This window comes from Oreochromis niloticus, linkage group LG18 (genome assembly GCF_001858045.2).
Source record: "Oreochromis niloticus isolate F11D_XX linkage group LG18, O_niloticus_UMD_NMBU, whole genome shotgun sequence".
Classification (NCBI taxonomy): Eukaryota; Metazoa; Chordata; class Actinopteri; order Cichliformes; family Cichlidae; genus Oreochromis; species Oreochromis niloticus.
Genome location: NC_031982.2, coordinates 11,932,368 through 11,955,690, shown reverse-complemented (window position 1 = coordinate 11,955,690; position 23,323 = coordinate 11,932,368). Strand labels below are relative to the sequence as shown.

The following is a 23,323-nucleotide window of genomic DNA, read 5'->3' as shown; positions in this document are numbered from 1 at the left end:
ACATTGGGAAAAAAAACCCCAGCGTGTACGTACATGTCCTCCAAAATCAGCTACAGAGTATTATAATCAAAACAGCAATCTGTCCCTGTTTTCTGGCTTAGAAGTGAGCCCTTTAGGCTCAGTTTATAATTTCCTTTGCATATGTGTGTGTGTACCAGTTTGGACTGCAGATTCTCATGCACACAGTTAATGATACGTCGACACGTTTTCACGGATGAAAAACTGTGACTACATGACAGCAAGAATCTGAGCCAATGTTTGTTTATAGCAGCTCATCAAGCAAAAAGAAAACACCACTTGTGTTAATGTACATTCTTTATTTTCCTGTGCTTTTCCTGTGTTTTTCCTGAGCATACAGTCTGTACAAACATGCAACAAGGTACTTGGATCAGCGATGAAATTGACATTGGAAGAACACACATAAATGGAAAGTATAGACAGGCCTTTATTGCTCTCAGCTTTGAGAAATTATCTTATAGAAAGCTGCTGCTGTAGTTTAGCTGATCTTCTCTAGAAAGTTGTTCCAGACTCTTTTCTTTTCTCTTTGAATGCAAGCTCAATTTTTGTTTCATTACTGTGGCTCAGTGCAAGGATGTCAAGGATGAATACTTTAAACGCATCACTAATGGCTTTACAGTACTTCATGTCATGAAAGCCAGTATTGGTAATAGCCCATTTCCATGGTCTGATGTGTGCTTTTTTCCTAAAATATAGCTCCAATATCAGACTGCTGTGTCAGCCACCACCCAATTTGTTTGGGATAAATGTAAGACCTTGAGCTAGAAATTGAACTTGCCATCCATGAGTAAACTGAACTGGCTGTGGGCTGCTATTAGACATACTGAAGACATCTTCAAATGTAAATGAAATGCTGTGTGAGCATGATGGATTAATATGTATTTATGCATGGTTAGTGCAGGCACACAAGAATGAAGAATCACTTTGGTACTGCTCATTTTTATAGTCACCTCAGCACTTCACTTTAATATTATCATGGTTTTCGAGAGTCTCTCTGTAACATTGTTTCAGTTCATTTCATGTCTACTTTTTTATGGTAATTTTACACAGAAGAGTAAATCCAAGGAAATCTGAAAAACTCAGGATCAGGCTGAACCTGCGTTAGGCTATAAAAGTGTATGTGTTTTAATGTCCTGGTTAATGCACCATTGGATCCAGCATTACAAGTAAAATGTTCCTGAAGTAAAGATACTTAAATACCACTTGAAAACAGACCTCCACTTTTCTCTTTTCGCATTCCAGCAGAGCAGAGTCATGCTGTGTGCTGCAGTGCTTTCTTTCTACTGCATGAGCATAAGATGACACTTCTTCCATGAATAATGTCATCCCTTGTGGTTATCTTTCACTGCTTATGATCCACTCTGTACTCTCTCTCAGCATGGTAGGAGTGCCATCTAGAAACATTAGATCCTTGGCAGCACAATGAAAGATTATAAGACAAATGTGACGAAGAGTTAACACAAAAGGTCATGTATTACAAACATAGATGAAGATTCTTAGGTCTTGCTTTTATGTTATAAATCTAATAATAAAGCTTTGAAAGCACGGTAAACTTGTTCAAGAGGCTTTTATATAAGCCACTCTTTTGTCACAAGCTGAAATTCACCAAATTTAAAATGTGTTTGTCTCGTTTTTTTTTTCCTCCTTCACATCAAATGTGTTGCTTTAAATTTGTGTTTCTTTTGTTCAGACCTATTTTCTAGTTTTTGACCCTGTCCTCTCAATTCAGTGACAAGCGGGGGAGAAAATGGGATAGTAGGACAAAACTACTAAGATTTGTTCAAACAGATGAAAAGCGGCGAGAAAGCTTTAGGAAGAGTTTGATGCATTTTAAATCACTGCCAGCTGGACATGTCATCTGCTCATTGGCATGAGACAAAGTGTTCCTCTTCAATGGATTGAAAGGTCGGGTTGACATCCCAGCTCCCTGCAGGGACTCACACTTGTACACCAGAGATGCAGTATGTGTGTGGATACACAAAAGTGCCCAAGCGCATATGGTTTTTCTTGTGCAACGCTGGTGTCTGTGTATTTGTGAGGTCCTGCTGCAATGAAGCAGAAGAATGTTCAATTTAAAGAATCAGTAATTCCTGCATGTGTGATGGTGATCTGTGTTAACCTGTGATTTACAGCATGGTGCTTATACTAGAAATTGTATAGTAATAAATAGAGATGCACAGAGTAAGAAACAGGGAAACAGACAATTGTAAGAAGCTTGAAAGTCAATATTTGTTATGTCCAAATATTGTTATTCTTCAGAACTTTCTTGGGCCAGCTTTCCTCTAATGTCTTTAAGTAGTCTCCATTAATAGTTCTCCAGACTTGATGAAGAACGTTCAAAGCGCTTCTTTGGATGTTGGCTGCCTTTTATTCCGTTTTCTATCAAGATGATCCCACATTGATTCAATAGAATAGAATAGAATAGAATTGAATTCAACTTTATTGTCATTGCACATGTCACAGGTACAGGGCAACGAAATGCAGTTTGCATCCATCCAGAAAGTGCTTTAGTCGTGATATAGATATATTACAATATAAATTAGCAATAATAGAGATGTGTAAGTATATTACAGAAATGGGTCTATTATGGTATGTTATAATGTACACAGTGTGAAGTATGTTATGAATATTCTATAAGTATGTACAGGCTGTAGTGAGTACAAGCTATGTACAGGCTATGAACAGGATATAAATATAAAATAAAAACTATACAGAAATCTGAGATATACAGTTATACAGAATGTGAACTATGTAAGTTATAAACAGTTGTGGGATTAAAAATTATCGTATGTACAGAATGATTATCTACACAGAACTATACAGTAGTGGTAAAGTGCTAGTGGTTGTGGGTGTGTGTATGTTCAGTCCATGAGTTTAACGTGGGTCAGATGTCAGGAGGCAGAGTTCAGGAGTCTGACAGCTGTGGGGAAGAAGCTGTTCCGGTACCTGGTGGTCTTAGTCCGGAGGCTCCTGTAGCGCCTCCCAGAGGGCAGGAGGGTGAAGAGTCTATGTGATGGGTGACTGGGGTCTCTGATGATTTTCCCAGCCCTTTTCAGACACCGCTTCCTGTAGATGTCCTTTATGGCAGGAAGTGGTGCTCCGGCGATGCGCTGGGCAGTTTTCACGACCCTCTGCAACGCCTTCCGGTCCGAGGCAGAGCAGTTCCCGTACCAGACTGTTATACAGTTGGTCAGGATGCTCTCGATGGTGCAGCGATAGAAGTTCACCAGGATGTCTGAGGACAGGTGGTTCTTCCTCAGAGTCCTCAAGAAGAAGAGGCGCTGGTGAGCCTTCTTGACCAGCTTGGAGCAGTTGGTCGTCCAGGTGAGATCTTCGGAGATGTGGACTCCCAGGAACTTGAAGCTGCTCACACGCTCCACAGCCGTCCCCTTAATGTGGATGGGTGGATGTGGGTCGGCATTCCTCCTGTAGTCCACGATGAGCTCCTTAGTCTTCTCGGTGTTAAGCAGCAGGTTGTTTGTGTCGCACCACATAGTGTTGTTGTTGGGCTCTGTGAAGGCCAGCACATGATTGATAGTGTTTCATTGTTTCTTCTTCTAAGTTTATGTTGTCTGGGCAGTATGTTTGCGATCAGTGTCATGCTGAAAAATGAAGCCATTGCCAGTTAGACTTGAATTGCATCGTGTCGCCGACTTTCAGCCACGATGGCACTTTCGGCACTTTCCACACCACCATTGGCTGAAAGGCAGTCCCAAACCGTGACAGAGCCTCCACCGTGCTTTATAGTTGGGCTGACCTCCTTCGTACATATTAACAATTTGAACCAAACAAGTCAAATTTAGAATCATCAATTCCTTCAGATCTGTTGTCATTGATTTTTTTAAGTCCAGTTCTTTTGACATTTGCCGTGCCTCAGCTTTTTCTCATTATTTTGCTTCTTTAAGAATGGCTTCTTGACAGTCAGCCTTCCACCTCGACCATTTCTGATGAGGCTTTGGCTGATAATAGGTGGATCAACTGAAGGGCCAGATGCATTTCTCATGTTCTATGTCAGGTCTTTGCTGGATTTTTTCACAGTTTCTCAAGGACATGACTTTAAGATGCTGTTCATCTGCTTTTTTTTAGTCTGCCGCTTCTTTTGTCCTTCACTTGCTCAGTTTCCCTCAATTTTTGAAAGACATGATGCACACAGTGCCAAGCTATGCCAGGCTTTTGGCAAAGCTAACTTTGAGAATCCCCTTGTTAGTATGAAAATACAATTTTATGCCTCTCAATTTGTGTTATGTTTTCCCTTTTTTTGTAAATTCAGCTAACGAAATGCAAACAAATGATGTTTTTTTTTGCAACAAGCTGCCTGTAACAGTTCCTAAAGATATTTTTTTTTCTTTTTGCCAAATTATCTATTAAGCATAGACACCACACTGGTTCATCCCTTTAGTTAGGTCCTTTTCCTTCAAAAGCAATAAGCATTTCACTGCATATTGTACTATGTTTGACTGTGTATGTGACAAATAAAATTTTTTAAAAACCCAAAACAAATTCCTCTGTAAAGGGTTGGGGGTTTGGGTCTGAAAATGAGGGAAAACGTTGCCAATGTGCAGAGAAAAACCTAAAAGGATCTTCTGAATGTCTGTAGAACTTTTGCTTAAGACAACCTTAAGAATTACAAGAAAGTGCGGCTGGTAAAGAAATAAGGGGGACCTCACAACTTTGCACAGTACTGGAAGTCAAAGTGTAGTTTACAGCTTTGCTGCAATGCTTTATCAAAGAATCATAAATTCTATCCAACAAACAACATTTTCTTTCCACACTGTTCGCCTCTTGACTTTTATTGCTCCTTTTTGCCACCTGTGAAAAAGCAACACTCCAGTGGAGGGTTATATCCTTTTGCGTTTCTCATTCTGAGTCTGTCTGTTAAGGTGACTCACCGCATTATGATAAACATAAACATAAACTGTAGAATGAACATAGCATTGTACTAATGAAAGTACCAGTCTTTGCAGTAATGCTGTTACTTTCTGCTCCTCCCTTATTCACAAGGCATCACTATAGCGGGTAGCTCTGTGTTTGTTTTTGTTTTTTGCTTTCCCTGATGTATTCCCAAAGGGATTTGAATTTCCTCTTGGGATCCAGGGATCTTTTACTTGTTAGGGAAATGTATAAATGGCTACACTATGTCTTTGCAGTAATACTGTGAACAAAATGTGCATTGAATTTCTCAAGCACAGCTATACAAACTAAGACAGTATCATTTATGGCATCCTTCCTCTTCTTTTCACAGTCAACAAGCACAAGCCATGGATAGAAGCCTCTTATCATGGAGTGATCACAGAGAACATGGACACAGTGCTGCTGGACCCTCCGCTGGTAGCTCTAGACAAGGATGCCCCGGTCCCGTATGCTGGTAGGAAATGCAAATGCAAAATAACAAACACATTAATATCTGCTGTACAGCAAACTGCACACGTTTTAATAGAATGCAGCATGTTTATATACACACACAGTACACAGTGTTTCTCACACGCACACGCACAAACAGAGAAGACTTTGACGAGGATGCTTCAGCGCTGTGTGCAGGCAACTGTGGCAACTTCACACCCCGAGACAAAAACAGATGATCCACCAGTTCTCCGTACTCACTGTTTGTCATGGAGACTGAATTCCATTTATCACAGTTAGCAGTCTAAAACAAATGGCTTTCTTTTTAAAGAGAACAATTTTTTTCTTGCCATTGTGCAGAATTACTTTACATGGCCCCAAAAAATCAAAAAAATCAAAGAGTTTCCTTTCTTTCTAACTTAACAGAAAACTTCTGGCCAGGATTGATGAATTTAAATTCACATAGACCGAGGTATTCAAGCTTACGAAAATAGGTTTATTTTTATTCTCTCACAGCCCCTTCGGTCTTCCTGGCAGGGATCTTTTCATGGCTTCTGCTGAGGCAATTTTTTCCCATAAGCTGAAATGCCCCATTAACCTCAACAAAAGGTTGCTCTTAAATATTGAAACATATGGATATATCTCTCCTCAGCGTTTCATGATGACAATATTTATTTCAGAAGCAAAACAATGCTCTGTCATTTTCACTAAAACACTCACCTAGAATTTAAGCAGGGTTTACTTCACTGAATTTGCATTGTAGTAAACAGCATCTCAGCTCCAGTTCTATTTAAATTAAATTAAAGCTATTTGTATTACGCTATCATACATTTGCTTTAATCCCAGCCACTGCAGTATTTAATATTAATTAGTTTATTATATATTTACAAAGATTTTAATACCCTTAAGGTGTCTAGCATGTGCCCTTTAGCAATAACTGATTGCTGCATCTGCATTCACTTGAAAGTTCGGTTACTGAGTACTCAGTGTAACTTTTTCGGGAAAAAAAAGTTCTCTGTGTTGTAGTGCAGTAAAAATCTCCCGGGTAGTGTGAAAAACAACTCAGGAACAACCTTTGTTCAGTTTAACGTTTTATTGCGCTCGTGTTTGAAGTTCGAGCTGCCACACAAACCACAGTCTTTAACATAGACGTGGATGCTCTGGGTGTAGCACTCACATGTGACACATTTAATAATGATGGTGCAACATCATTATAAACCTCATCTCCAGATCGTAGTTTCTGGAGCTGATTATATCGCCTAACAAGAGCTAAAATCAGGCAGGCGTTACACAGGTACAGCAGTGCTGACAGTGACAGGAAGAAAAGGGACGGAGAGTGCTGTTATAATTAGACAAAGTATTCTGAGACTCAAAGGCAAACGAAGAGGCTTTTGGCAGCTAACGCTTAACAGCTCATTATGGCGAAATGGCTGCTATTAATCCCAGAGCTGACAACCATGGAAAACTGATACTCAGCTATTTTTCTTCTTCTGTTTTCTTTTATTTGTGCGTGTTTGTGCCAAAGCAATCTTTTCTGTTGCTTTCGGTGTTTCTCGTGAGCTGTTCTGTAAATAATCGGTAAATACAGCTGACTGTAAAGAGTGTGAAACAGCTGAAATTCATTTTCAACAGCTTTTTAAACTAAACAACATTGTACATGTTGTGTAGTACTGTATGGTGCAACCCAAATGCTGTAGAATCTGCATTGTAAATGTACCGTACTGTATAGAGATTTAACGATCCCCTTGCGGGGGAAAGGAAGACTTAGTTTCACCTCAGAAAAAACGCAGAATATATTTAGCAACAATAGCAACTACAGTCATATTTTATTCATTACAAGTGAAGACACTGAGGAAACCGCTTCCAGACATTGTTTCTGTCCACCCAAGCAGCCTTACAGTATTTTACAGCACATAACGTTCCCTGGTAACCAAATCCATGATGCGGTAAAGGTTTAATGACACCGTGACAAGTAGGCAAACAAAAGAGGAAATTAATTGTAATTGTTTTTCTCCATGATTAACATGTGGTTTGTTTACTTGAGAAGGTCAAGCTTTGTGAAATATTGCCCCAGAGGAAAACGCAGAGCTGTACACTGGCTGCTGACTGGTGATATTTCTCTCCCTGAATGTTTTTCATTGCATACGGTCTAATGAATGAAACCCATACAATAGCTACCAAGGAGACTGAAAAAATGGCCATAAAAGAGCAGCTCTGTCCCAATTTATCTCCCCTGGCAATTGCTACAGCTCACCCTGGGTTTTGCACACAATGCCCTCCTTTGGAGTTGAACTATTCTCTCAAATTTTTATCTCGATCTAGACCTTCATTTGTATCTTTCTCTCCACCTGGCGCCACATTCTTTCTCTCTCAATCCAGCTATCCTTCTTCCACTTCACTATGTTGACGCTTTGCTCCTAGCAAGCCCATATACAGCCAGTCACTTGCGCATTATATACACTCTCATCAATCCTGGTTTCGTTTTACTGCTGAAAGGAGAGGGATATCCTTCTGGTTCCACATCATTTGCAATGTGGAAACACAGATGAAGATTGCTACGTACTTTTCTTCTGTAATTCTTTATTTTTAATCATGCTGAATGTCTCACCTTCGCTTCTTACCCCATCTCACATGTTTAAACATCTGTTTTTTTCTCTTCACCATTTCGTCTTTGGCTCTGTCCCGCCCTCGTCTGCAGCACCACATTTCACTTTGATGTAAACTACCCACAGTGGGCCTAACTTGAACATTATACGCTGAGACAGGCATCCTGGAGATAAATTTGTTATTACTATGTTGCTTGATGGCATCCTGTACCCCCCCCCCCCCCCCCCCCCCCCCCCCCGCCACACACCCCGCTCCACCACCTACATGTCCCTTGAGCAAAGGTGTGTGGGTCGAGGAGTATGTGCTGATAGAGCGTTCTCAATCAAATTAGCATGAGGAATGGTGACAGTGGACTCTGGGGTGCAGCAAGCCAAGCAGACAGTTTCATTTGCCTACTCTTTATCTCAAGGCCACAGTCAACAGACACAGATTCTTCCCATTCATCATGGCACCAGAATAATCTACTATGGTACATTGTTTCCACTGCAGGACTCACACAGGTTAAAGGAGCACGAATAGTTTGAGAATGAGAGGCAAAGTGTGAATAGACAGATGACAGAAAATAGAGAAGCCAGATGGACAATGACAGTGAGAGCAGGCTATCACAAGCAAACTATTTGTGCAAAAAAACATGTCTGATCATTCCCATTGACTGCATGTAGACACTCATGCAGCCAGTTATTACTTTAAGTTTACTGTGGTTGGGTTGGTTTTGATATTGGATAGAAAATCATCATCTGTTTATTTGTGATGATGAACTGCTTGTGTCTCATTTTCTGAGGCCAGTCTCTCTGACCGTTAACCCTGACTGAGGCAGCATCTTAAGAGATCTGTGCATAAACAAATGCCTGCAAACCTCAATGAACTGAAGCAGTGCTGTAAACAAGAGTGGGCTAAAATTCACAGGAAAAACAATTATTACAAAGGATTCTGTCAAAATATACTTTCATGTAATGATTTTAAAACTATAAAGTAACTATTTAAAACTTTTACATTTTTTGTAGTAAGACTGCTAAAAAAAATTCTAATGCTTTACTTTGAGCTTTAGTCAAGGTTTAAGTTTAAGTTATTGGAAAGTTCAGTGTCCACAATAATGATACATATAATAATAATAATAATAATAATGATAATAATAATAATAATCATAATAATGTGACTAGAAAAATCCCAAAAGCCATAATGGAGATCAGGACTCAACCTTGTTTTTTTTTTATGCATCTTGTCATGAGACCCGGTTTGCTCTCATGCAGAATTAATTGTCCAGTAGAGGCCAATGAATAGTGCAAAACATAGATACATTTTTCATGGAATCTGTTAGGTCCCGACTGATCCTGACTCTGTATCTGGAATAAAAAATGGTTATAAAAATGAACAAATACAACTTTCTCTCTTTAATTAAATCTGAGATAAGACTCAAACAAGCAAAAAGTTCACCTTCAGCTGTGTGTGCACAGACATTCGCTAACAATAAATAGCCTCGTTGTACCCCAGTATGTCTCTGAACGCCTCAGAACTCATTCGGCTGCAGCCTTGTGTCACATCATCAACAAACACTAGTGTCCCAGTGCCACCGGCAGCCATGCACACCCGAGCCATCACACTGCCTCCACCGTGTCTTACAGATGATGTGGTATGCTTTGGATCATGAGGTGTTCCACACCTTCTCCACACTTTTTTCTTGCCCTCATTCTGGTAGAGGTTGATCTTGGTTTCGTCTGTTCAAAGAATGTTTTTTCCATTTTTTTTTTTTTAGCAGTTTTTAGAAGTCCAATCTAGCTTTTCTATTCTTGAAGTTTATGTGTGGCTTCCGCCTTGCAGTAAACCCCCTGTGATTACTTTCATGCAGTTTTCTCTTTATGGTACACTTGGATATTGATAGGCCTGCCTCCTGCAGAGTGTTTTTCACTTGGTTGGCTGTTGTGAAAGGGTTTCTCTTAAACCATGGAAATCATTCTGCGACCATCCACTACTGCCTTAAAAGGGAGGATGGCACATGTTAAGGAGCTAACACTTGTAAACCCTTCATCCAATTTGAATCTGGATACTCTCAAATGAAAGCTGAGAGTCTACACGTTATGTTCATGTCCATTATATAACTATAATTGGAAAATGTTTCAAAAACAAAACTTGTTGTCCATGTTCCCTTTCATACATGATTCTTACTCATGCGTGTGAGTGTATACCTTTTTTTAAATTTAAGAAAAGTCAGTTTGTGAAGATTCAGCCCCCCTGTTCCCCCCATCAGTCTGTCTGTATAGGTTCCCTTTCAGTTTCAGCTATTTACTGTTGTGTGAGCCATGGACAGTCCCCTTTAACCTCATTATTACTTTCCTTTGTACAGCAAAAATATTACCATAATAACAGTCTACTGATGTGCTGCCTAATTGTATCAGTGTTTGCAATATTTATCATCTGTTCTGAAACAAAAGGAAAAGACTGTATTTCAAGCCAAGACAATTCTTGATCAGTTTGCCAAATCCAAAACTACATAAACCAACTACTGGAAAGTAAAGCTGCACCTAGGTGACTAAAGCAGAGATGATAATTAAAAAGTGGAGCCCAAAGAAGCAGAAGCTAAGTGAACATTTAAAGGTGGCGGGGAAAAACAGAAATTGGAACAAGGAAGGAGGGAGAGAGGCAGGAAATGTTGGGGGGGAAAGAAGGTGAGGTAAGAGAAGGAGATGAAAGAGAGAAACAAAGATCCATCCAAAAAATGAGGATGTGAAGTATACGTGTGTGCGTGCGAAAATGAGACTGAGAGAATAGAAAGAGACGATGTGATGGATCATCAAAGGATATAAGGCAGAGTCTGATCAAACCTGCAGGTGTCTGTTTCTCTAAGGACGAGAGGAACATATCACTTTGTCTGCCTCGCTCTCTCCCGTTCTCCCTCTTCCTTCTGTCTGTCCTCTTTGCCTTTGTGCGATGGTTAAATTTCTGCAGTGGGTGCTTAGTTGTGAGGTAACACTGAGGCAGGTCTGAAACAGAACATGAAACAGAATATCAAAGATTCTGCATTCTCTTCAGCTTTGACACCTGCAAACCGGATTTCACTCTGCTGCAACCGCCATTAGCACACAGCATTATAAAAACTCATTTAATTCTGTCAGCACCGTGTCTGTTAGCTCCTGCATAAGTAATCACAGAGCGCACAATAAAGCCAAACTCACTAGCCGAGTTATTATGAAGTGAGTATTAAAATTGTTGCTTATGGAAAGAAACCCACTGGGAGTGTCACCTGTTATCTTGCATGTTTTTAATTGAAAATGTTTTAATTATCTAAACACAATAAGATATGCATGAGATAAGATGAGTAGTTATGCTTATCAGTCAAAATTTAGTACTTTCACTGGAGCATAATGGAGCATTAGTGGACAACTCCATATAGTTTGTGTACTTTGTCGACACATACACAAATCCACAGTGGAGGTGGAACTCTAGTATAGCTGTGCTACTTAATTTATGTCTTATAGGCTTAATTTGGCCCAAGAGCCATAAGTTGGCCCATCCAGCTGGTCTGCAGAGCATAATTTCTAATAAACACTAAACAAAACTGATTGAATAGCTTCCAGCTTTTTTTAATCATCTGTGAAGGCTTTCAAATTTAATAAAATATGATGCAGGCTCTGCAGTACAGGGTGGCACAGCGATGCAGGGGTCACTGTTACCTCACAGAAAGAAAATCCCAGGTTTGGGTTCGCTGGTTCCTCTGCATGGAGTTTACATGTTTTATCACTTTGCCTGTGTCGATTCTCTGGGTACCCTGGTTTCCTTCCACAGTGTTAGGTAAACTGGTTATTCTGAATTGGCTGCAAGTGTGAATGGTTGATTTCAGTGTGTTAGCCCTATTCAGAGACTTTGAGCATGAACAATCACCAGTAAATCCAAAAAAGACATCCAAAATATTTAAATATAAAACAATGAGTTATGGCTTTTATTAATTTTAACAGACAAATATTATTGATTTTTTTTTAATGCATCCATTACTGTATTGATAGTTAGGGATTTTCTAATAGCACTAGTATTGTAAGAAGTTGCCTTTACAAGTAAAAGTAGTCAACATTGCCACCTGGCCTGCAGGTGATGTGTGGGTTTTTGTTCTCATGTTTACAGGTGGTCATATATTTTCAACTTGTAGTGTTTCGTTGTCAGTGGCCATAAAGGATTAAACTCTTTCCTCTTTATGTCCCACCTGTGTTTAACTGTACTGCCCATTCTTGCGCTTGGTTATAAGACCTTTGGTTCCTGACTACAGAATTTAAAGCTCAGCAGCTGTAGTCTGTTTATGGTATGAGGCTGATTTCATCCTTGGTTTGTTTCAAGGAAACTGCAGCGTGTGTATCATAAACTCAAATCATCTTAAATGAGTAAATCAGCTCTTGCCCTGTTTCTGAAAAGATGCACTTACGATCTGGTACTACCCTTTTATCGGAAAACACTGACAAACAGTGAAACCCACTCCATTTATATCATGGGAAGTGCTATGTCTCTTCACTGTTGAAGGAAGCTAATTGGATCCATATAAGATGGTCAGAGTAATTACACATCCAGTAATGCTCCACTAGAGCTCTGTCGTCAATGCATTGTCAAATTGCTCACGGCGTCAAACAACCTCTTAGCCTCTGATTGATTTTACAAAGGACTCAGACCCTTCTATTATCACCCTATTACCCAATTTTTTTCTATTTTACACTGGATCTGTCTCTCAATTCTTGACACTATGCGATGATTTTCAATTTCCCGATTACTCTCCATTTCTTTTAGTGTGTGTGCGGCTGCCCAACTTGTAATGAGCTGAGGTTTTGAGTGTGTTTTTGTGTGTGCTTGTGTATATCTATGGGGTGTGCTGTACCCGTGACAGCTTTTTTTTAAATGCAAAAGTGTTTCATTCATTAAAGGGACAAATGTTGCTGCTTTTACATTCATGCCTTGAAGGGTCAGATAATTACCTGTAAAATAGACTGTGCCATAAAAAAACTGAAGAATTTATCATCGCACTGATTATCAGTCTGTGCTGACCTGACTGCAATGTGTGTCTTAGCAATAGGAGACTCTGTTGAAGGGCTTTCTATCTGGTATTCTGGTTATATGCTTATATAAAGGCAAGGTTGCTGAGTGCCCACATCAGCTTGCAGTTAAATCACCGTCTTGCAGCAACTACGTATCTGTTTGTTTAAAGTCTATGAGATTCTGGCTGGACTCAGAATCTTATTAGTTTAGTGTATGTAGACTGATTGTAGACTGAACCCATCGTATTGCCATTTTATCACCATAGTTGCAGACCTATTCCACATCTTCAAAGCAACCATTTCAAAGTTTTGCAAAATTGCAAGTTCATTACACACAATAACAGTCATTTTGGTTGTTCTACAGTCTCCAACAACTGCAGCTGTAGCATAAGTTTGTAGGATTATAAGATGTGTAAAAAAAATCATAAAAACATTGATTACATATACCTGTAGGTAATACAGTGTTTTCCCATAGTGTGGAAACTGAAACTCTTTAGATTGAAGGTTTTCACTCCACATTAGCTAAGACAGTGGTACATTTGACAAATACATTGGTTTTACGTGACACTAAAAGTCTTTCCTCGTGTACTTTTGGCGGTAAAAACTCATGTTTTGAACAAGATTCAGCATAATGTTTTAGATCTTTGGCTCTTCCTCATGCTTTAGAGTGAATGACTGGATAACTTTATGCTGGAACCTAAGAGCAAGCCTATTTATTTATTTATTCATTATTTTGTATCTTCCGCTGCACAGGGCCTGTAAGCTAAATGTTGAATTTTTGCCTGAAAATCCACATTTAGTTTCAGTATTTCATCCTTATATCGTAGCCATCAGATATTTAAATATATTGATATCAAAGGCCGCTTTAAAAGGGTCATTTGGTGTGAAATTACAAATTCACTCAGTAATTAAATTTTTCATAATCTTGAGTGATAAATCTTGTACAAGTATCCAAGTAAACCACACATGCCATTTGAGAAAAGAGAGCTTGACAGATGTAGCGGTAACACTGTAGCTGCTAATGAGCTGGGCTTAGAAAACTCTCCCTACTCACTAATAACCTATACCAAATTAATTTACGTATTGAATACTACGAACACAGCTCCACAAACTTACCCTGGCGTTATTAGTCGAAGTATTGATGAAGGGGAAAAAGAGGAGGAAAGACTTTTTCTTTAACTGATTTTGAATCTTTAAAGGGAAGAGGATGTGTTGCTCACCGTTTTGTTTCCTAATGTTTTCTTGCCACCTTTTCAACATTTGAATATTCCTTCCTGGTACCATCTACAGTGAAGGGAAGCTCGTGAATGCTTGTTTACTGGAAGTATCTGTGTTTTTCATTGAGCCAGCAATGTGTGGAGGAGGAAGGCAGGGCTGAGATGTGCTGCCTCTCTTCTCAAAATGACAGCTGAAAGAATCTGCTCTTCAAGCATGGAGCACTGACCCATGGTCCTGGTGTGAGCTGAAATTGCTTAATGAAATGGGCAGTGAATAGCAGCTGAAACTAATCCAGTAATTCTTTGTGTTCCCTGGCTCTGGCCCCTGCTCTCTCTCTTTCTGACAGTGGTTTGACAGGGCTTCAGAAACCTGACAGGCCAATTAGAGAGCAATTTGCATATCTTCTTCACTCCATTTCCCTTGTTCATGCGACCATAAAATAGGATAATCTGGCTTTTAGACCTGTGTACAATATCAGAATTAGTCAGACTAACTTTATCCTCCATCATCCATGACCCCTACACCCTCCTAACGCCATCCCACCTCTCTTTTGTTGTAAACCACTTAAACCTCTGTTGTTCTGTCACCTGTTCTTGCAATAATCTGGATAATGACCAAGATAAATGTGAGACGGAAGGAATGAAATGATAAGAAAACAAATTGCTGACTTGCTTTAACTGGAGATGTTGATGTTGTTGCCTATTTTTCAAAGAAATCCTTCTGTTACAGTTTATATTTGTATGTACTGTTACAAGACCAACCACCATGACCCTGCATATAAACACTCTCTTAAGGAACTGGTAGGCTGTGGTTATGGTCAGAATGAGCCAGCACTATATGAAATACTTGATTCCCTAAAACATAACTCTATACTCTGATTAAAAATTATGATAATAAATCAAGTATAAATCTGCTGAATTAGAAAAATTTGAGTGTACGTCTGCTTAGAGTCTGACTCATTTGTCGGTGGGCTGGCATTATTGCCAAACTTTAGCAATTTGCCAGTCGTAACACCGCAATAGACGGCCAATAGATGAAAATTTTAAAAGTAAATAAGAGATGGGAGAAACACCCTTCAGCTATGATACGAGTGCTGTGATTGCATAGTTTGTCCACCAGAGGGCACTCTGTAAATTCACCGTTGGCAGGGTTTGACAAAGCATAAACAATTAAATAAATAAATACACACAAGTGTTAGCCTATTACATGGACTTTCATTAAAAGTCCATGTAATAGGCTAATTGAATATTTTGGGGGGGACACAGGCACAGAGTGCTTGAATTTGCATCTTGTCTAAATGACATAAGACTAATTATGGAAATCATTTTATATTTATATGAAAAAAATTCTCCCCTGTCCAGTTTAAGATGGGTATGAACTGGAATACCAACTAAAGATGATGGCTAAATGTCTAAATACGGATTATTCCTGGATAAATACAAGCATCAACAGAGAATCTGTGCCTATATTACATATGATGCTATCATGTGATAACATCATGTGTCACGTTTTGAATTGATTAAAAATGCATTATTTGATACCTATGCAAAACAACAACAACAACAACGACGACAATGACATAAGCATATATGACGAGAATGGACAAACACAAGTACTTCAATATCCAGGACAATATATGAGTACAGAACCACTTTTACTCAAGGTAAGAAGAAAAAATATCCTCTGCTGTTTGTGAATCTGACAAGATTCACTGAAGTAGTCTGTCATTTAATCATTTTATTAGATTAGATTTATTAGATCATCTATTATTTTTAATGAATTTAATTTTTAATCATTTTAATTTGATGTTTTAATAAAACTCATACATGCCAATGCTACACGATTGTTTGGCTAATTCATGCTGTTGGAACAACATGAATTAGCCTTGATTCAGACATATTTAATCACAATGAAAAAAGATTAAAAAAAATATGGGCGATAGATGTTGTATATATGGTAAAAATTGGTCTTTTTAGCCTTTCGGTAGGTTCTTGCTAGACAACATTACAGCTTATAATATGCCACATATAATGCAACTTTTGTGGCTATTAATGACATGCCACGGTGATGCAATTAAAGCAACAGGATGCTTTTATAAAGTGTTGTAGTGGTTTATTAGTGGAGCTTATTTCTCAGCAACATTTGTCCCTTTAATAAATTGTCAGCCTGTCAGTTGACAACTTTTGTCATGACTTCAACTGCACTGTAAGAGTTATAAAGAACCATTATAAAAGTCATAATTTCCTAACTTTTTGGATTTCCAGAGTTTTGTAATTGTTAAAAAAAAAGAAAAAAGAAATATTACAAATAATACATATACAAATACATATATTTGTGCCTTGCTTTTTCAGGCTGTCATATCCCTGTACATTGTTATATCTAACAATTCTCCCTTTCATATTGTTTTTCATGTTTTTATGTTTTAAAATCTTTTAGCAGAGAGTAGAGCAAAATCATTTGAGGGTGTCAAGAGTCTAAGACTCCCTGTTTACTGCCAGTTAGCTTTGGGTTTGCTGCTATTCAGTAAATTAGATTCCATCCTCACGGTCCAATATACTCCTAATTAAGAGCCTCAAACACACACACACACACACACACACACACACACACACACACATACACACACTACCTTAAGGCTGATGTGTACTTCTGCACATGGGTCTCAAGGGTCAATTATGGCAGTGTAATGATTGTAATTTGCTAATTTTCAGCCCATTATCCAGTTTTATGTCTCATGCAGTGGGTTGTAATTTAGTGAAGGAGCGATGACTGCTTTGGCCGGTGGTTGATAGATGATAGTCAGCACTAGAAAAGGCGAGCTCTGTCATTAATAGTGCCTAGGAATGAGCTGTCATGTCACCGCCAAGCCCACACACAGGGACGGAGCAGAGGACAAGAGGAGAGACTGCCCTTGCCGCATTGCCTGTGGTTGCTGTGAGCTTATACTGTATTTTCTACCTTATGGATAAACTGAAAGCTGTAAACAAAATCCAGAATTTCACACTTGAGCCGAGTGAGTCAGTGTTATTTGTGCCATCCAGTCAAAACTGCAGTTATGTCATTCAAATATCTTTTATTTCTTTTTTTTGTTGACGAATGTGCCCACTTTCCCCCCACTACCCTTGCTAATTATTTTTGCTCATTGTATTTTTCACACATTTTGACATTCGGTCCACAGCACATGGCTAAATCATCTCTGAAGTGGTCGCACAGGATCTGACAGCTGAGCAAGTAAAATACGATTTTTGTGTGTCTTCGCATGGCACCATGGCTTCTATCTGCTGTTAGGAGAAAAAGGAGGAGTACCCAGTTTTTCCAGAAGTGCCAGAACGTTTGAAAGGCAATTTCAAACAAGTGACAGAGTAATGGATGAGGGCAGCGGCGGCCATCAGTCAAGTGCTGCACAAAGCTAAGTCAGAGTTCCAGCTAACATATACTTATAACCACTCTCCTGCCTCTGCACTACCTGCAAATGACTCAATTTCCCTCCCTGTTGTAGGAAATTACTTTGAAAAAATATGCAAAATCCAAATACCTTGCATGAAGATGTTAAGTATTTCAGAAATCCTTTGGCAATGTCACTTGGCCACTGAATTAATGCAAGGTAGTTTGTGTACGTATTGATGTTATGAAGTGCTCATGAAGCAAATATTTTAGAGTGGTTATTGACATTTTCTGACTAAAATGATCTTAGTGCATGCATATATGGCTGTATTTACTCTATGACTTTCTCAACAGGAGGAGATGGGGTCAGTTGGGTCAGGAGATGCACAAACATTATCACACATACAGCATTTATTAACATGTTTTTCAGAAAGATTTTTTAATAAACCCCAATTCTTTGGATTTTCCTGTATATTATGGTCATTTTCATTTTGATGAACATAATATGCAGTGTACATCTCCTTCACACAACTTTACGCTCGCCAGAATTTGAATCCTTGATGGAAATTTTTTCGGCTCACCACTAAAAACAGAAAGAAGAAAGTGAAAAGCACCAAAGGTCTGTGTGAGTATCGAATAATAATGATTTGTGATTGCTGTTTCAGTTTAAATTCTAAACAGACCAATTAAAGAATAGTAATAATACAGTGTTCTTATTATTATTATTTTTAAAAAGCACCGTATTACATAATGCAGCATTTTACTTAATCACTCGCCAAAGAAAGTAATTTGTTACCAAATGTGGCAAAAGTACAGACTTTCTTTATGTAAGCAGAAGTACAGACACCTGGGTTAAAAAATACTCCAGTAAAAGTACTGAAGCAACTTTTTTACCCAAGTAAAAGTGAAAAAGTACAGACTCTGAATTGTAATCAAAGTAAGAAAGGAAAAAGTTGCTCCTCGATGGATGTTTCTTATAACAATTTTACAATTAAATATTCACAGACCACATGAAGTTACACAAGGGTCGCTGAGGTGCATAGTGAGTAAAAGCCACCAACACTCTGCTGACTCAATGACTGCAGGGCTCCAAACCAGGAGCTTCATGGTGTGGGTTTCCGTGGCTGAGCAGCTCTTTTTGGTGGCCCTGTACTTTTGTCCATGTCATATATTCACTCAAGGTAAATGCAGATCAGCTGCCCTTTAAGTGTACACTTTCAGGTAAATCTCAATGAAAAAGATAAATGCATGAATCACCAGTTTGTTTTCATTTCATTTTTAACAGAGATGCTTATGCTCATTTACTTACATTAAATAAAGATAGCTCACTTCCAGCGAGATTTAGGTTGTTGCAGTCTTTCAGCAAACTAATATCTCCAAAAGTACTCTGAAAAACTAAAACTGAGCACCCTCGTGTGCTAATACTGTTAAAACCACCTGGAGCTCTGCTGAGCAGCTGCTGATCTAATTTATCATTTCCAGTAAGGTTATTAGTATTCATTCTCAGGTTTTATCTAATGTTACACCCCTGAGGATTTCTTTGTCTCTGCTAATTGTGAGAGGGAGGATAAAGCCAAAATGAAAAAAGAGGACGAATGGGAATAAGGAGGTTCCTCCTCCTCCCATGGCACAAAAGGATGAAGACAATCTAATATCAACCCGTTCCTGCCCTTCTAAGACCTTTTGCTGACCTTTTCTTGTCATTTAACTATCAGGAGTGGGGCTGTCGCTATGAGGTGATGAATCTGTCAACTCGCAGTGCGTGCGCGTTGGGTGTTATATATGAGGATTTTGGCATAATGGACAAAATTTCATACGAGATCTAATTAGTGAGACATCACTAAATGTGTTAGTGGGTAGTCATTCAATGGCAAAATATGGATGGAAGTCATATCTCTATATCTATATCTATCTATATCCTTCTATTTCTATATCTATCTATCTATCTATAACAAAGTAACAAACTGTCCAAGCTACTAAACTATTAAATGCTCGTCTATCGTATGGAATTGATAGTATTTTCTATGCTAATTCTTTACATTACGATTAAAATGTTATGTAAAAACTTATTCACCAGTCGCAGAGAACAAAGTAAACCAACTGGGATGTTGACTCTTTTAACACGCCACCGATCAAACTATGTTCCACAAGCAGGATGTGCATTTATGTGCTTTGTGCGTATGCATTATTTTCCTTTAAAAGAAAATTGTGTTTCTGTCTAGCTAATTAAATGCTGTTACAGTATTCACAAGAGACAAAACAGATATGACAGTTATGAAAAACTCAAATCTATTGTTACTGCTGTTCCAGTTTCACACTGTGATTCATGGCTGTATAAATGAATGGAGCTGTTCTCTCTAAAAACAAAAAGACACTTTTACATTTACTTCAGCTGAGGAACTGCCGAATGATCAAACATGACAGCGGCGCATGCATGAGCTATTGCCTGCTGTCTTTTACGACTAACATAAGCAGCATGTAGAGATCAATGAAAGTTGACAGATTAGGTTATCTTAACCTCTGCAGCATATCAAAACTACACTGCTCATTACCTTCTCTTGAGATGTTTTCTCTGAATTTACCTTCCTGATGAATGGTACGTGCAGTCTCGCCCCACAGGCGACCCCCCTGCTGGCCCGCCTGACTGATGGTTCAGTGATGTCATTTTAATAAGTGTGTATTAGCATGCAAAAGGTCTCCTGTGGATCTCAATTGCCACCTGTCAGATTTCATTGATGTTATGTTTGCTTTAACGCGTTCTATAGTTAAACATCTATAACATAATGTGTAAAATGATTATGTATCTGTTCTCACCAAATAGGAGGAAGACAGAGTGCCTGAGGAGATTAAACAGAGAAACAACTGGAATGGATAAATCTATCTGCTTTGTTTTCCATGGTGCAGTCTGTTCACAGATTGCAAAAGCTGACGAGTAAAACCTTCTATTTGTAAAAACTGTGTTCAGATTCAGCAGCTCTACAGGTATTTGGACAGTAAAGAGAAAACACAGAACATAAGTGTACGTTATCTGATAGCTCAGTGGGTTTTGCAGGTGACCACACGAGTTTAAGTCTGACCTGCAGCCTTTTGCTGGGTTTCTTTCCCCTCATCCCTCCCCACTTCTCTGTATATCTTCACCACTCCACTATCCACTAAATGCAAAAATGCCCCAAAAAATCTTTTAAAAAACAAAACAAACATCTAGTAAAAAAGACAAGCCTTTATTTGTAGTGAAAATAAAAACCACAATTCAAAGGATGGTTAATAGTGGACCTGCCAGTAGTAGAAAGAGCATTTAAATGAAGGAATAGAAGACAGCTGTTCATTAACCCTTTCATTATAGAGGCCTGATAGGATAATTTAATAAATGCTCTTGCATATTAAAATGTGCTTTTAGTGGGTCTTACTTAATATATACTTACCAGTAGCTTCACTAGTTATACCTTTATAATACTGGACTGGACTCCCTCCTGCCTTCAGAACAGCCTTATTATTTGTAGCACAGATTCAACAAGGTGCTGGAAACATTCCCCAGAGATTTCGGGCCATACTCATATGAAAGCTGCAGATTTGTCGGCTGCACGTCCATGATGTGACTCTCCAATTTCTCCACATTCCAAAGATGCTGTATAGGATTGAGATCTGAGAGGTCATTAGAGTACAGTAAGCTTATTGTCAAGCTCAAGAAACCGTTTTGAGAGGATTTAAGGTTTGTGACATGGTGTGCTACCCTGTTGGAAGCAGCCATAAGAAGATATGATCATAAGATGATGGACAAGATAGAAACCATACTCACGCATGCTGTGGCATCTAAACAGTGCTCAATTAGTACTACTGTAGGTTGCCCAAAATCCATCCATCCATCCATCCATCCATCCATCCATCCATCCACCCATCCACCCATCCATCCATCCATCCATGCATCCACCCATCCATCCATCCATCCATCCATCCACCCATCCATCCACCCATCCATCCATCTAGTTCAGGATTAGAGGCTGGAGCCTACCTCAACCACATAGTGAAGGCAGGGCACAACCTGGAGAAGTCACCAGTCTTAAACTACTGTAAATAATAGCGCAGGCTGCCTGTACAGTGAATCTTTATCTTTTTAGTGAGAGTGCAGGCCATATTTTGAGAGTTCCTGGATCTCAACATCAGTTCAGTTTTTAAACTGGCTTTGACAGTTATGCACTTGTCTTACATTTAAGAAAGATGATAGCACAAAGGCCAGAGAAAAGTTAATTATTAGCTGCAGCAGACAAGCACAAATTATTGCATGTACCATGGATTTGTGTCACGTGCACCAATGTTCTGGTTCTTATATAGCGCTTTACTCTGAGCACTCAAAGCTCTTTATACAACTTGCGTCAACGTGAGCTAGACTGACGTCCAATGAATAGCAGGGATCAAAGTGAATCAAAGTGTCCAGCATTTAGACTAAATAGTCCTGTAAGAGGCCGGCAGGTCTCTGTCTTTTAGCTTTAATAGTTACAGATCTAACATAGACCCTGGCCACTGAGTAGCATGTGCCCACTGAAAAAATAAATTATGTCAAACATGCATTTATTGAACAAAGTCAGCTGTTTGAATACTGAAGGTGACTGTATGGCGCACGTAATTAAACTTTTCCTATACATGCTTTTACTAATGTGTTTATTGTCACAGAGACGATGAAAATGTGATTTAACAGTCATGAAATACGTTCATGATAGGTTTGTGAGAGCATCTGTGTCAGTGTGTCTAAGCTACTGAGCCATGTCCTTCTCTTCTCAGCGTGCCGCTGAGCTGACAGAGGTCATAGTCGGAGCCACAGTGACATTTACAGCTCAGAGGCTTATGGAAACTCCCTGCTGTACCTGGAAATCTGTAATTATCTCAGAACTAGCCTGCCTGCAGCCCAGCAGAAGGGTGTCAAAAATGCACAAAGAAACAGAAGCACAGTGATTTGAATGTCACTCATAAGAGGTGTGATTTGGTTGAAAAGATAATGAACAGATGATGTTCAGTACAAAAAGGTTAATAGGAGAGCAGGTTGGCTTCGGGGAATTGGTTCTTTTTAATGAGAGTGTTTCCTGTCTCCTGCAGATTTATAATAATCTTTTATAATTATAAAACAGAAAAAGAAGATATTTCTTTTATCTTCAGTTTATTGTATTTTGCTTCTAATATAAGGGGAAGAAAATGCTTGAGTGATTTTACATACGATAGCAACCTGGACCTGCTTATTCGGATGTTGGTCAGTCGAGTTTCCATCTGCCAATTTATGTATCATATTCAGCCAGAGGCTGACTCGCTGTCTCTGCTACTACTGACATTTGAAATGTCTTAGCAAATATTGAATGGGTAGCAGTGAATTTTGGTACAGATATATCCTCATCAGGGTGAGTTGCAGCAGGTTTTGTGATGCCTACATAGTCCTGTGAAGAATCAAATACACCCTTATTGCTTCCAAAGCCATTAAGAGGGTAAGCACAGCCAGGTGCTGTTAATCCGTTACACTTGATTAATTGATCATCAGCAAGTGTGAGCACCGCTGTAATAGCAGAATTTTTCACAGTTTGATGAACTGGTCAGGTGTGTGTTAGCACAATGCCGCAGTCCTCCCAGGAGTGGACATCCAAACAAATTCACCTTAAAGTCAGGCTTCTCGATGCTCTAGAACAATGTCCGTTGGACAGATGAGACCAAAGTGGAGATGTTTGACCAAAATGGATAGCACCATTTTTGAAGAAGCCCAACAAGCA

General features: G+C 39.0%; 1 protein-coding gene across 1 annotated transcript in view; it reads left to right on the top strand.

The window, feature by feature from the left end:
- The window catches only part of clstn2a (calsyntenin 2a), a 144,424-nt gene that overhangs the window by 66,025 nt on the left and 55,076 nt on the right, over nucleotides 1-23,323 (top strand). The window contains exon 2 of the mRNA XM_005476102.4: nucleotides 5,261-5,383. Coding sequence (XP_005476159.1) covers nucleotides 5,261-5,383 — 123 coding nt within the window. The remainder of the gene's footprint in view (nucleotides 1-5,260; nucleotides 5,384-23,323) is intronic.